This window comes from Solenopsis invicta, chromosome 2 (genome assembly GCF_016802725.1).
Source record: "Solenopsis invicta isolate M01_SB chromosome 2, UNIL_Sinv_3.0, whole genome shotgun sequence".
In the NCBI taxonomy this organism is placed as follows: Eukaryota; Metazoa; Arthropoda; class Insecta; order Hymenoptera; family Formicidae; genus Solenopsis; species Solenopsis invicta.
The window spans coordinates 21,074,441-21,090,492 of record NC_052665.1 but is presented as its reverse complement, the minus strand read 5'-3'; the positions used below and the strand labels follow the sequence as shown (position 1 = coordinate 21,090,492).

General features: G+C 44.3%; 1 protein-coding gene across 1 annotated transcript; it reads right to left on the bottom strand.

Moving 5' to 3' along the window:
- Positions 1-13,436: 13,436 nt before the first annotated feature.
- Positions 13,437-14,920, bottom strand: LOC120360066. Its single transcript, XM_039459698.1, has 2 exons — positions 13,784-14,920; positions 13,437-13,701 (listed from the first exon to the last, which is right to left on the bottom strand). The coding sequence occupies exon 1, from the start codon at positions 14,526-14,528 to the stop codon at positions 13,935-13,937; it is 594 nt and encodes a 197-aa protein (XP_039315632.1). The 5' UTR covers positions 14,529-14,920; the 3' UTR covers positions 13,437-13,701; positions 13,784-13,934.
- Between the last annotated feature and the right edge of the window lie 1,132 nt (positions 14,921-16,052).

The window sequence follows — 16,052 nt, the reverse complement described above, 5'->3', positions numbered from 1 at the left end:
GGGTACCTCCGGTGGCGGATGGCTGCCGCCTCAGGCCCGTCACGTCTCTTCCGCATAATTCTCGACATCGCTGTTCTCGCCCTCAAGCCTTCGCACGTTGGTTTGCGTGGTTTCGCACAATTTCCGCCTCCGGAATGGTAATTCTGCCGTTCCTGAAAACCAAACCTAACCTTATACGAGGTGTGTTCAAAAAGTATCGCGAATTTTGTGTTTTTTCAAAAATTATTTATTTATTCATGAATATCTATTTTGTCCCCTTCAAAGTAATCCCCATGAGATATTATACACTTGTGCCAACGGTTTTTCCAATCTTCGAAGCACTTCAAAAAATCATTTTTTTTTATCTTGTTCAGCTCCTCCTTCGATGCCGTCTTTATCTCGTCAAGCGTAGCGTAACGTCGTCCTTTCATGGGCCTCTTCAGTTTAGGGAACAAGAAAAAGTCACAGGGGGCCAGATCTGGGGAATACGGTGGCTGCGGCATCATTAGTGTGTTGTTTTTGGCCAAAAAGTCGCGCACAAGCAACGATGTGTGAGCAGGGGCGTTATCGTGGTGCAAAAGCCAATTTTTGTTCTTCCACAAATCCGGGCGTTTCTGGCGGATTGCTTCGCGCAAATTGCGCATAACTTGCAGGTAATATTCCTTATTGACCGTTCTACCCTGTGGCAAGAACTCATGATGCACCACGCCCCTGCAATCGAAGAAAATTGTCAGCAAAACTTTCACATTCGACCGAACTTGGCGCGCTTTTTTCGGTCTTGGTTCGTGCGGCAGCTTCCATTGAGATGATTGAGCTTTGGTTTCCACGTCATAACCATAAACCCACGATTCGTCACCAGTTATGACCCTCTGGAGCAAATTTGGGTCGTCGCGGACAGAGTCCAACATCTCATTAGCAATGTTCATGCGATGCTGTTTTTGGTCGCAATTGAGCAATTTTGGTACGAATTTCGCGGCGACCCGTCTCATGCCCAAATCATTGATAAAAATCGAATGGCACGAGCCAATCGATATGTTTAGGTCCTCAGCAACTTCTCTAACGGTGATTCGACGATTGGCCAATACCATTTTCTCCACTTCATTAATTTTTTCGTCTGTTGTTGAAGTGCTCGGGCGTCCGGCACGCTCTTCGTCGTTCACATCTTCTCGGCCTTCTGAGAACATTTTGTACCACCGATAAACGTTGCTTCGGTCCAAGGTAGCTTCTCCGTATGCCACAGTCAACATTCGGAATGCATCCGCGCACTTAATTTCGTTTTTCACACAAAATTTGATACAGGTTCTTTGATCCATTTTTTTGAATAGGTAAAAATCGAAGACGATCCAAAACACGTGCAAGCAAAACAGCTGTCAACAATTAAGTGAACATTCAAAATGGCCGAGCTTGTCGGCATAAGTGAGAGACATGAGTACCAACATAACGCCACAAAAAGATCGAAATTCGAATATACGTAACCCGCGAAAATTCAAAATTCGCGATACTTTTTGAACACACCTCGTAGACAAGATTTCTGTTCTGATTCGATAAACGGAAAGACAGTGTGGGCGAGCCCCCTCGGAATGCTCCGTAAATCCCTCGGTGACTCTGGATTCTTGCTTCCTTCCGGGTGTCTTCGGGTGGACAAGACGTTCAACTATTACAGAGTGGCTTCTCGTAGTCGCCGGTTCTTTTTCTGACCGATCTGTTGCTTACGAGGAAACCGTACGAAGTTGACACACGAATTTCGTGAAAAAAAAAATATCTGCGTCTAGATGTTGCCAATCAAGAAACACCTTTCTTATCACAATATATATAATAGGCATGTATAGGCCGGTTCAAAGCCAAGCGCATGAGGGGATGGGGGGTGTGCGGGGAGAACTGTAGGTGCGGGGAGTAGGTTGCGGGGGAATGAATCATACACGTGCTTGCACTGTTATCAATTTTGATAAACAAGGGCAGTGTACCGGCCAATGTTTATCAAAACAGGGTGCTTTGTTGGCGGCGGCATACCTCAGCACGTGATAACCGCCATTGGGGGGAGGGGGAAGGGGAGAGAAACCCTCGGTATCTGACTTTGAACCGGCCATAATCTATAAGAGATAACCGCGAATTTTGCGGACGCGCGCGGGCCTAACGCCGCCGCGCAAAAAATAATAATAAAAAAAATAAATAAAAAAAAATTTACCGGTGTTCCGCTGCCTTAACTGTTGCCACCACCACCACCGCCCGTCTGGTACTGCTGCGCGCCGCCGCTTGCCGCCCACCGCCACCCACCGCCACCTCACCACCACCTACCACCACCCCCACCACCACCCACCACCCCCCACCATTACCCACCACCCACCACCATTACTATCACTATTTCTTTTTGTCTTTGTCCTTGTCCTTTTCCTCATTTTTGTCCTTCTCCTTTTTCTTGTCCTTCTCCTTCTTGTCCTCCTTGTCTTTCTCCTCCTTGTCCTCCTCCTCCTCGTCCTCGTCCGGAGCCCGATCTTGCAAAGGTCCAGCCTGACCTTGAACCCTCCCACGCCGCATCAAATCTAATAAAGCTGCCCCCCGACCACGAGGAGCAACTTCGGGAGCATCATCTAGATGATAAGGCGGGCGTATGGAGGGCAGGTCTAACCGGGGGAAGTCCAGTTGAATCGACTACCCCCGCGGCCAACTAGTGGTGGAATAGCCTGATCTAAAAGGGGGAAGTTCAAGCGACCATTCCCGCGGCCAACTAGTGATGGTGGAAGAGCTCTACCTCTTCCACCAAGGAAAATTGGTCCATCGGGCCACCAATTTTCCTTGTCTATAGGCGCAACCACGGCACGACCGCGAACTTTAGGCTGGTTCTTCCAGCCTAAAGAAACGGCGACGGACAGCCAGCTCACGAAAACGTAGCACAAACTCTCGGAAACTGATTGGTTGAAGAGGCTTAGGCACCACTAAACCCAATTCTATTTCCGGAAGCGATATTTGTATAGGAATATTTGAACCGTAACCCATTTTTTTTCGATTTTATTCTCGCGCGAGCTCGACTAAAACTGAACAGCCAAGCGAGAGCATTCTCCGTTGCTAAGGGTCACGCGGTCCTTCGGAGATCTATTTCATAAACAGACGATTTATCTCAACCATTTGTCTAAAGTGACCTTAGACGACTGAGCATTTGAAACACATGTTTTTTTTTTTTTAACCTGACTTTACTCTCGTATATTCGCATCTTTTTAGCCTGATTTTACTCTCGTATCTTCGCACCTTCTTTTAAAAATATTTTCAAAACTAAATATCGCAGTATTAATACTAATGTATAACTGTGCATTTTTTGGAATAGGAAAACAATGGATAAGGATAAATTTTCAAATACATTTTAAAGAGTATACTTTAAAAAATCCTTTTTATTGTTCGTGTAATGCTTCGTTCACAATAGTATCAATAGCGTAAGCTATTAATTCGCACTTGATTTGTGAATTCGTATCGTAAGATCTGTGCAACATACGTATCGTTTCGCGTTTATTCATAATACAGTTCATGCGCAATATATTTACCAAATATTTATATTTTTTAGTGGCAGTAATCGTGTTTTGATGTAGCGTACAATACATGTGCTCGACACATGTTCCAGGTTGAATATAAATAGCACAGTTGCAGGCTTTAGGTAAATACAAGTATCGCACAACGTTAATTTAACAATATTTTTATCGCGCAGTTTTACGAGTTGCACATAAAGTTTGTGAATCGTTAACGATGATGATGATGCCTCTATTGACTGGGCAAGTCGCTCAATATCCACACGTCTCTCAATCAGAGCTTTCCATGTTTTATAAGGTAGAACGATCCGATTGCCGCGCGTATCACGAATCGACATTTCCACAAAGCAGGAAACAGGTCCCATCATCATAGCAATATTAATCCATTTGTACGATGTTAAGGTTAGCGTAACCTTCTGCCTAAAATGCGCGGCGTATACCGCGATTCCGAAGACGTGCTGAAAAAGAAACGGAGAGATGAGTAAAACATTCAATAAATGTATAAAACGTAATTTAAATGTATAGATACTTACGATCTCTCGCACGCTTCAGTCTTGATCGGAACGTAATAGTTTGCCATTCTTTATATCGAGAGAGAGAAAGATGCGTTGTCTCAGAACCGTTCAAACAAGCAATACTGATGTCGCAAGAAATTATGACGTTTATTTGATGATTAATGTTGCTGCACTTTTAAAGGAGAGGGGAGGCTTTCCCCTGTTTTCAACAATTTCATCATTGTCGTCGTTATCGCTTGCACATATTACGACACGTTTAGGCTTCTGCATTTTTTTAAAGGAGAGGGGAGGCTTCCCCCTCTTTCTTTAAAAATAATTGCATCATCATCGTTATCGCTTTAACATGTCACGAAACGTTTTCGCGATCCGGCAACGTTGTACAAGAACGAAACGTTAAACATAACGTACATGATATACATGAAATATGAAACGTGAAACGCAAAATGAAACATGTATAAAAACGTTAAACAAAACATGAACAACCTATGTAAAACATGAAAAAAACGTTGCAGAAACGTTGATATAATGGAGGGAAAGGAATAAAAAAAACGTATTTCGTATATTACGTATGTTTATTCATGTAATTGTGTCCACCAATTGAAAAGTTTGAATACATTTTGTAAAGTACAATGTTTATTCGTACGGTGTTGCCCACATTGATAAGTATTAGCATCATCTAGATTATTCAGATTATCCACGTCTTCGTAATCCACATCCAGGCTCTCGATGTATGCGTATTCTCGCCGATCGTCCAGAATCAATTCCCCCAGCCATTCTCGTTTCTCCTGCCCTTTGACATATACAATCTCCTTGTTGTCAGGATTTTTAGTACCCAATACTGCAGTTGTAATCACTTGTCTCGCTTTCCGGTACGAAACCACTCCGTCGGTGCCCCATCTTAGCCCATGATGACAGGCAGTAAGCCAGGAGGCGCAAGATTTTTCCGATTTCATCAGCCAATCTCATGGCTGGGGACTGTCTAAGATATAATGCGCGAAAACGTTTCCCCCTCTAAGAGCAACGAATTCTTTTACGACAAAACCACTTAATCGTCCAAGGGGGAAACCTTGCAGATCCACGAACGTCGGCACGGACATGTCGCGGTTGAAACGAAGACTGTGGTTCATGTCGATGTATCGTATAATATATATATATATGCGCAGAATTAGGTGATTTTGCGCACAACGTTTGTCAACGGGTTATATTGAATCACGCAATCGTGTATTATGAATGCATACGCGCTGGTGTTTTCCGGCACGTTATCTTTAGTTTCGAATTCTATTCGCACGTCAACGGTTGCGCTCTTAATTGATTCGACTTGCCGACTACAATCAATTATTACAAACGGACCTCGGTTTAGAAAGTTGGTGACGGTGAGATTCGGCTCGAGATACTCGTATCCGAGGTAGGTTTTGCAGAAACGCGCATCATCTCGTACATCTCGTATAGAATAGCCCATCTGTTTTTGGCAAAATCAAGATCTATTTCGATATAAGGATAAGATTCAGAATTTAGATAAAGTTTCACGTTGGTCAAATTGCAATGATCGAATCGGCTCGTGTCCTCAGACATGTTATTTTTTCGACCGGTTTGCATAGCGAAAATGACGTATCGCGACTTCTCGAGCTGAGTAGCGGTCTTGATAGCCCACGAGTGCTTGGTTGTGCATTGCAAAAGTGGATACTCGTAAAGATCCCATGAACAAAAAGCCATGCTGAGATATCGTCCGCTCTCCAAAGTGCGCAGCATCGAAAGTTTATTTATGCTACTCAAGAGCACGTGCGGCATTTGTCACTGAATTTTAAAGAACTCGAGAACGGGCTCCAACGCCGAATTGCCCTTTAGGCAACTGTTATCGTTGCGCGCTCGTATCAAGATCAACTCGTGACGAGCATTGATCACTATGCGTCTATAATTTTCGCAGAATCCCAACAGCATGTAGAGCGGGACACAGAAATTAAAATACCCGTCAGCGGTAGTCATCTGCGTTTCCCAGCCGGCATTTCGTAGAATCACGCTTTTGTCAGATAACAGCGTTTCATAGTTTTTGAGCGTGCTGGTTATGCCCACGTTTCTATTACGATCAATTTCGACACCGTTCAACTCGTATCTTATCTCGTCGAACATAAACGCAACACAATTATTTCCCAATACCACGTCACCGCCGGCCCCTTCAGGTCTCTTCTTTTTAGTAATTTTCCCCTCGACGTATAGAAAGCTCTCGCACGGCAATGTATACAAATCTTGTTGTTGTATGGGTATTCTTATCTCGTTGCTGTGCCCGTACGTTGTGTTGCTTACGGCGAATAAGCGTGGGTTTCAATCTTGACGATTTGATCGTCAAAGATCGGCTCGTCTCCGACGTTTAGAATATCAGCCTTTTTTTTTTAATTTTCGTACCGCAAATCCCAGTGATTGTAAAAATTTAATGTTTGATGCGCTGAGCTTCTTCTTCTCAATTGGCCGAGTCGGATTATCAATCGATGATGTCACCGTCCTTGTAAAGTATGCGTTATCTCTCCGTGCGCGCTTGGCTCCACTCAACACAAGCATCTTATGTGTCACGCTCGCCTTCGAACGTGCAACCTAACTGTAATTTCTTCTCCTCGAAAGTCCAACAATTATCCGTTTTGATCGACAACTTGTATGGTGAAAGTCGTAACGCTCCGTACGATTACCGAAAGGCAAATGATCTGATTTGGCCTTTCACTGAGCTTATATCCTGAAAGCACGCTCGGCGAAAATTCATGAATCGTATGCACACGCACACCGTTGTTGTATGCACCCGCAGTTACACAGCATTCGATACGAATTATATTTACGTTAATTATATTGATTGACTCGTTCGATTCGTGCCATCTACGCGGCTGTAGTATGCGGTTCGAGAATCCAGCAGCGATCCAATGCTGTTTGGTTTATTAAAATTTATTTTGTAGGCGCATCTAATCTCGCACTTCATCGTGTTATAATTTGCGCGAATCACTATTGGGAACTCTTGTTCCTCGTTGTCATCATTGAACACGCCGATATCGCCGCGGGCAACTAGCATGTCACCGGCATCGGGTGCGTTGCGTCGTGGACGTTTCTGCGAAATTGCGCATTTCAAAAATTCGTTTATGGCCGGCAGCTCATACGATCCTTCGGGTATCGTAATCTCCACATCGTCTTTGCCGAAATAGAATTTATTGTTCGAGGCGTTCACATTCGGTATCGTGTTATAAGTTTCAAAAAGCGTTAGGCCGAGTTCATATTCGGCATTGGTTAAATCTATCGCCGGAGAATAATTTGCAGCGAGAACGCTGCTCTTTCCGCTCAGCGTTAGCGTAAACGACATGATGGAAGAAAGGGCTCGACGAATACTGAGACTTTGCAGTACTTCGTCGGTCTTTTAAAGGTCGACAGTTTGTAAAAATCGCAAGCATATTTGCCCGCAAAAATTCTGATCGTACGTCTGATAGGACGTTCGATTGTACTCGATCGTAACATTGCTTCCAAAATATCCCACCAGATCTCGAGACGGTCGAAGATTACCAAAACTATCGAAATAAATTACGCAGTTGCTTCTCTTTACGTATGCTCTTTACGTATTACATATCTAGACTCTAGATTAACGATACCGCTTTCGTTTCTTCGTACGCCACTGATCGGTAAAGCATTACGCATGTACACGCACCTAAAATATGGTACGCATACGTTTCGCCAGATAGTTCAATTGCACATCGGTGGTCACTCCCTCGGGCATTTTTATCGTTTTTTCGACGTTTTTTTTTTCTTTGCCGATACTCCTTGTCCGCGTTTATATGGTCCAAGATATAATCCTCGTTCGCCTTTATACGGGGCAAGATAAAGTCCGCGGCCTTGTTCCATTGCATGATTGTGACGTTGCAACTCCTCGAGCTGACGTCGCGCGGTTTTGCCGGCGTTTACCGCTTTTGCTACACCTGCCGTTCCGCCGATCAAAGATCCGAGAACGCCTAACATTGACAGGATTGGTAACATGCCGCCTTGTTTCGCCGACGGAATTATTCGTTTTTTCTTCGTCGTTTTCTTCTTTTTCGTTTTTGCTTTCATACCCATGCCGATTTTGGTCTTGGCTTTCATCGCTGCCCAAACGGCTGCTGCGGCGGCTCTCTCACCAACAGTCGAATCTTTCGCGATGACGCGTCCCAGCGTTTTATTGGCGAGTACTTTGTCCGCCGCGTGTCTGTCGACGAGTTCGTTACTTTCAAAATACGCAATATCGTGTTTGCGACACGCCGCGTCCAATGGATTTACGCCTCTGTCACCTCTGGCTAATCGTTTCTTCAGACGAGTGCCCGGACCGCAAAACTGATAACCGGGTATATGTAACTCAAAAGGAAGCGCGTTTATCGCTCGATTCAGCAGACCTCCGACGCAGCCTTCGCTCGTCGCTGACATTTGCTGCAATCCTTTATCCTCGGTGCCAGACCGTCGATGTGCGTCCGCTGCCAGAGTTGATTGTAATGCTCGTCGCAACGACGATAAGTTTAAATCTCCGGGTCCGCTTGTATATGTTTCGGAAGCCGTTCCCAAACGTGGTCGATGTAATTACCGTATACACGTAAAAGTACGATTTTTGGTATATATTTCAATTGTTCAGCGCTCACATCAAGAATATTGCAGGGATGTGACAGCGCGAGAAACATTTTTGATACTGAGCGATTCAAGGTTTTGCACATCCATAAATAGGCGCTCGACGTGTCACGCGAGTTTAGTGTAAAACATGAAATTCGTGCGTCAGTCGCGTTCAATACGCGTCACAAACTGTGACGAGAAATTGCGAATGATGGAGGACAGCGCACCGTTGCGGAAGCACGGTGAAATGCTACCGAGTACCATCCGCGCAATAATTGCGGGGCCAAGTAATTTCGGCAAGACTAACGTTCTGATAAACCTGCTCGAGAGTCCGCACGGCGTACGTTTCGAGAATGTTTATGTATATTCCAAGTCGCTGCAGCAACCTAAATATCAATATCTCGAAAATCTGTTGACATCGATCGATAAAATCGAATACTTTACATTGTCAAATAACAGCGATGTCGTTCCGCCGAGCGAGTCGCGTCCGAATTCGATCTTCGTCTTCGATGACGTTGCATGCGATAAGCAGGATGCAGTGAGAGAATACTTTTTAATGGGTCGCCACTCAAATGTCGATTGTTATTACCTGTGTCAAACGTATGCGAGTATACCTAAACATCTGATACGCGATAACGCGAATCTTATAATCCTGTTAAACAGGATGGTACCAAACTAAAACACGTTTAAAACGATCACGTTAACACCGATATGTCGTACGATGAATTTTGCGCTTTGTGCCGTGCTTGTTGGCAGCGCGAATACGGATTTCTAGTAATAGACAAGGACAGCGCGCTTAGTAACGGACGATACAGAAAAGGATTTAACGAGTTCGCGGAACCGCGAAACGGTTAGTCTTTCTCGATATCTTGGGCAGAGACGTTCGTCATGGCTAATATGCGTAAACGCGAGAAACTCGCGATGGAAGTTGAAAAAACGAGCGAGGCGATCCGCAAGAAGCATCGTGCTCTGAAAACCGGTAAAATCAAGGAGGATATTGCGATGGAGAGACGTTTCAAGCCCATCATCGAACCTCTGAAACAGATCGTCGAGGAATCTCAGCCGATTAAGAGAGAGGTTAAAGACATCAAGGCAAAAGTGTCAAAAAATACTATGAAGAAACAAAGGCATAGCGACGACGACGACAACGACGAGGACGACGAAGACGACGACGACGACGACGATGACGACGACAATGGCGCATCTTACAAATTTTCGAAAGTAACATCAAGCAATAAGAAACGTTCGAGACAATCGAACGTCACGTTGGATTTATCAGTGATAACGTCCACACCGCGTACGACGGTTGGAACTGTAAAATCAACGAATGATGATGCTCTCGAGAACGTTTTCGAAACAACAGACGATTCGTTCGGAACATCTATCCAACATTAGATGCAAACGTTGGAAGGTCAAAAAACATTGTCGCAGCATTTGAGTCCGTTGGGTCAAAAGTACATTGGAGATTTTCTCAGCAGTGACGGAAAAGAGAAAATTATAGATACCATATATGGCGTTCGTCTCGACAAGGATGGAATGATGCTTGGTAATAAAAAATTTGACGTGGACCGCAATGAGAACATAATTGTCGATGGTGTGCGATATGCTGGTACACCCGGTCTTTACGAGTTGATTTTTAAAAGAATTCCCGATGATCTTATCTATACGGAAAACGATTTGCAAAAGTACAAGAGCATATTGTTAACTACATGCGCACATAGAAAAAATTACACCGCGCAGGAGCGATTACGGAGCAACAGAAGATACAAGTACAGACACGTGATCGCACCATTGATGTCGATCGAATTTACACCAAAGAAAAAGAATAAATCCGGAAAAGGATTACCTAGCGCTATGATAAACGATAATAAGATGGATTACGTTCATTAGGACGATCCCAACGAGTTGGTGGATCGACTTCGATTGCTCGAAGCTTCGCATCAAGCCAGCAACGACGCTCACGGCAACGAGATGCTGTCTATCGTAGAGGAACTTCGCAAAGCCGGTATTATTATAAATTAATCGCGTATTTGCGAAAACGAGTTAGACGAGAGGCTGACTTTGTTCGAGAAGGACGTGTGAGCATTACGACAAAACGACGAGTTTTAACGTATAATTATAAAAAGTCGAGTTAAAAAAAAAAAAAAAGAGTGGTAATGAATATCGAAAAGATGGTTACGAACGTCTAACGAATGATTTTGAACGGTTCCTTAATAAAAATCGAACGGTTCAAGAACGATTACTACCGATCGGCTCAAGATCGCTATGAAAAGACTCAAGAACAAGTGTTGGATCGTTGTCAAACGGTCGTAAATCAGGTCAAGAATAATTACCACCAAGTATCTAACCGCCAAATACCGGAAGACAAAGAAAAGTTATTGAGGAATGACAGAAATTTGTAACAAAAAGACGACAAAGAAAACGTTTGACAAAACAACTTAAAAAATAAAAACAAAGTAGAGGAACTTTGCAACAGTAATATAAATTAAATTACGTGCCCGCAATACGAGTCAGTCGTAATATAACTCGTTTACGCGCCGAAACATGAATTCGTCGAAGAAAATTAGCTCCGAGAGGCGACGACTCGTCGAGGAATTACACGCCCCAGCAAGACGCAATTTTCCTCGAAGACACGTTATTATCAAAGGATTTGACGATCTGTGGTAAGCTGATATCGTCGAGATGCGTCCATATTCAAAGTATAATAGAGGTCATAATTACATACTTACCGTCATCGATGCGTTAAGTAAATACGCCTGGGCAGTACCGCTCAAGAGCAAGGCCGGCGCGAGACGGCTGACGCAATCGCCAAGATAATTCGAGAGAGCGGGAGATGTTCAAAAAATTTGCAAACTGATATGGGAAAGGAATTTTACAACGCCAATGTGCAGAAAGTCTTGAAAAAGCACGACATTAATCATTATTCTACATATTCGGTTTTAAAAGCATCTATAATAGAGAGGTGGAATCGCACACTTAAGAACGATATGTGGCGTATGTTTACACTTAATGGGTCGCACAAGTGGGTCGACGAGCTGCCGCGTCTGATGTCGGATTACAACAACCGCAGGCATCGTACTATCGGCATGCGATCAGCCGATGTAACTCCAACGAGTGCCGAAAGACTCTTATCCACTGTGTACAGTCCCATCAAAAGTCGTGATATTGCAGCCTCCGCACCATGACGGCCTTCCCATTGCATTAATAATTTAATGTCAGAGTGATTACGTACATTTTCCATTGTTTTTCCAAATATTGCATTGTTCATCAACTTATATAAATTTTTCTCGAAATCATTTTTTGCGCTTGTTCTTAATTTTGTATTTAATTTGATATAATCGCGGAGCCAGGTGGATTGAGTAAATTGAAGTATGCAATGTATTTTTACAATTTCATGTCCATTACGCGTGCATTGTTGAAGATTTCGGTAATGGATGACGTAACGCTTTTTGTCATATACTGTCGCAAGTAATTTATTCTGCCTTGACCCTGGCGGCTTATCGCATGAAGGACAGAACGGAAGGTCTGTGTGTCGATCGTGTAAATGTTTTGGATAGTGAAGGTCGACTTCAAGAATATACTCGGTGTTCGAATCCGAATCGATCGCGTTTACATCAAAATTTTCAACGTCTTCGACCCATTAAATTCTACTATTACCATATGGTAATAGTTGACACATTCCGTAGCCGTACAAATTGTTTATATCAAAATACATTAAATAAGACGATGGTTTTGACGGATTGTAAGACTGCATGTATTTATTATTAGCTTTTGCATATCTGCTAGAACATTGACTTAAGCCGCCACGAATACCTTTTTCAACAGCATCAATGTCTCTCAGCAATTTGAATCTTATACTTGTTTTCTTCAACATTGCATCCCAAGCATAGCCGAGCAATGTGTAATAATGCGCAGGATCCAAACCGTAACTCTGCATGCTTTTATTATGAAAGCTTTCAAATACATCAGATAGCAATAAGACATCTGTTTTCAAGTATAAGTCACTGTATTCGCCAAAGGTTTCAATTGAGAACCGCTGCCACACGTTTTCCGCGTAAGCGTAATCATTCTTTGATACCGTCTGCTCGGTAAACGAACTATAGAAAGACTCGGCGCGATAAACGCGTATCATTCAACTTATCCTCGTGATCCACGTACTCGTACGGAAAGACGCCTTTGCGCATAAGCAATTCAAAATCCTCGTGAGACAACGAGGAAAATTCAGAACAAGTAATTTTTAATTGATCAATATTTCTAAATGACGCCAATTTTTCGAGACTTGAACTCAAAAATTTATATGAATCAATGAATCTAAACCGTATGCAATTTCGTACTTTGCTCAATTCGGTTCTTATGCCGGTAGCTGCGACATGTTTGGTAAACGAAATATATTTTTCTGTACTAATCGGCAACAAATCTATCTTGCCTTCGAACGCGGTAGCAATTTCTTTTATGATAAAATGCGCGTCGTAACCGGATAAATTATGAAACACGACCGGAATAACGTACGTACTTTATAATTTAGATTACATTTATTATGCGCTGGACCGCGATACTTGCCGGTCAGATGACAATGGTCCTGCACCCGCCGATTATCAAGCCACTCATAATGGGTAAGGCGCTTATTTGATTTAAATGGTTTTTCGTATATATGGCAATGCGTCGCATTAATAAATGCCTCTTTCTGCTGTCTAGTTGATTGTTCCATGATAACATTGGCGGATATTCGGGCTTTCATGTCATGCGCTAAATTTTCTAATTCTTTCGCGAACCACGCGACGCAGTTCTTATCGCGGCGAAAGTGACACTTTGATAAGGTGTCGTCGTACGAACATTTAACATAATAAGCTATGCTGAATACCTCGTGATGCTGATACGAGAATCTCGACGCGTTTTCTGTTTTGTTTTCCATCTTACGCAATACACATTCTAAGTCGGAGTAAAGCACGAAGGGTACGTACTCTTTGTTATTATAATTATCGAATTCCAAATACTTGTCGTCCTTTCCTGGTAACAGAATGGCACAGTTATTTACTTTTCTGCATTCTACTTCGTGCGACAGCAACTTTTTTTCTAAGTGGAAATAATGTAGACATCTGTAATATGTATAAAGATTTTTTTTTTCTTTTTATTACAAATCTTAAAATGCGTGAAATTTATACATATATTATTACTTACCTATCGCAGATGAATTTCTTGTGTTCTTTTTTGCTCAGCTGTGAGCTGATCAGTCACGACAGGTTCTTGATCCACACAAAGTGGCCGAGGCTGATGTTGAGTTTATCTTTCACGTAAAAAAGGTTGACGTGTTTCTCCTTCTTATCATCAGTCAGTCGTATTGGTACGAAGTAAAGTCTTTTTTCTTTCTGTAAAATTTGGTACTGTATACGTTAACCGACATATCATTTAAACGTTCAAATTTTCCAATGTCTTTCACTTTCATTGGAAATTGTATGTCATCAAACTTTAAAACAGTCGAATAATGCGGGTACGATGATTCACGGTTGGCATTATTTTCGGCGGGATGCAAGGCGGCTACCACCGACCATGCAAAGCACGCATTATTTTTCGAATGCACATTAATTACCGCACGTTTGTCCTTTACTTCCTGTGGCAATTCGATGCAACATCCCGCGTGCATGGGATTAAACTCATTTATATTAACTTTCACGTTCTGTATTTTTGACAGTGCCCAGCCACTAATACGTTCCTGAAACTCATTGAGCATCGCTAATATCGTTTCGATAACGCACTGTTCGTACCATTCACGTAAATTTGATGCTCTGTACAGTTCATGATTCTTCGTCGCGATACTTTTATTGTCGCGGTCACCATAAATATTTACAAATTTACCGTTGAATACAGTGTTTACTTTCACACTTACGTGTTTCGCGATAGCGTCTTGCACTTGCTCGATCACCATGTGACGATGCACCCCGTATGAAACATCGCCACGGCGAACATCAGCCGAAAAGGCCGCCGGGCCATAACCGGGGGTGCCTTGGGCACCTATTTTTTAGAATCCAAAGACCGCGATACCGCCTGGCGACAAACATCGCCAGAAGAGACGCGCCGAGCAGAGTTGTCGCTGATGCGCCGATTTGCAGCACACCGCTGCCAGAAAGAACAGCACTCGCTAGCACCCGTTAGCACTTTCTCCCCACTTATCGGCCTGCGTCGAGCAGCCGAGGCACCGAGTGGGGACTCCTTCTGTCTCTTTCTCTCTCTCGAGCGGTCTCTCTCCTTCTCGACCTAGCATGAGCCAAAATCTGTGCCTGTAATACGAGAGAAAGAGAACGTTCGAGTCAGAAGAGGATAGGTCGAGAAGAAGAGAGACCGCTCGAGAGAGAAAAAGACAGAAGAAGTCCCCACTCGGCGCCTCGGCTGCTCGACGCAGGCCGATAAGTGGGGAGAAAGTGCCAACGGGTGCTAGCGAGTGCTGTTCTTTCTGGCAGCGGTGTGCTGCAAATCGGCGCATCAGCGGCAACTCTGGCGCCGAGCCATCGCACGCGCTGAGTCGACGCGCACGCGCTCTCGGAGGACACGCGGTCCTCCCTATCCCGACGACGCCGCCGTCAAGCGCCGAGAAAGATAACGGAGGCGAGCGGAGTCGCTCGGTAAAAATAGGGCCACCGCGACCAGAAACGACACTCTGCCACCGACCAGCTTCCCGATCACGGTCCGCTGCGTCGGCGATATCCTGCTCCCGAAGTCGGAAACCCGGTCGAAGAGTGCTTGGCCGCGGCGAGAGGGTACTCCGCCTCCGACGCAAATCCATTCCACATACACCAGCCTCCGCGAACCGAGGACCACGGGTCTCGGTCCACGAGCCAGTCCCCGGCGACCCAGAGGCTGCCCTCCTCTCCTCGCGACACCCACCAAAACCGCGACCACCGTGTTCGGGGTCTCGGGTCAAGGTACTTGACAGGGTGTCGCACGTCCGACCTACCTGCGACGATCCCGTCGCGGAACCGCCATACCGCGCGGGAATCCGATCCGCCCAAAATAATCGCGTCACAACAGCTAGCCCGCGAACCGTACCGTAGGCCACGCCTACCGCGTCGCCGAAACACGACACACAAGCCGCGGGGCCGCATCTCCACATCGCGCCGATACGCTCCCGTGTAGTCTAGCGCCGGGACGCACCTATACATAAGCACCTGTATATATGTAAATAACTCAAACGTGTACATATCATTTAGGAAATATATCTGTGTAACTGCATTCGAACTCATATCTCGCATCGAGTAATTCAAACCGCCCCGACGACCTTCCTTTCTCCCGCGTCAAACCATTTTCGCGGTCTTGCACCGGGAGTCCGACGAGCTGATCCGCGCGCGGAAAGTCGGTAAATTACAACATATTGGAGGATCATGTGCCTTAAACGGAAAAGAGGGATTATGTTAACACCGATGTTTGCAACTTCTTTGTCTAACCGGTGCATTTG

What these genes read in the sequence shown, in the direction of transcription:
- LOC120360066 (XM_039459698.1), bottom strand. Translation starts at nt 14,528, where the DNA reads ATGGTGATCGAGCAAGTGCAAGACGCTATCGCGAAACACGTAAGTGTG.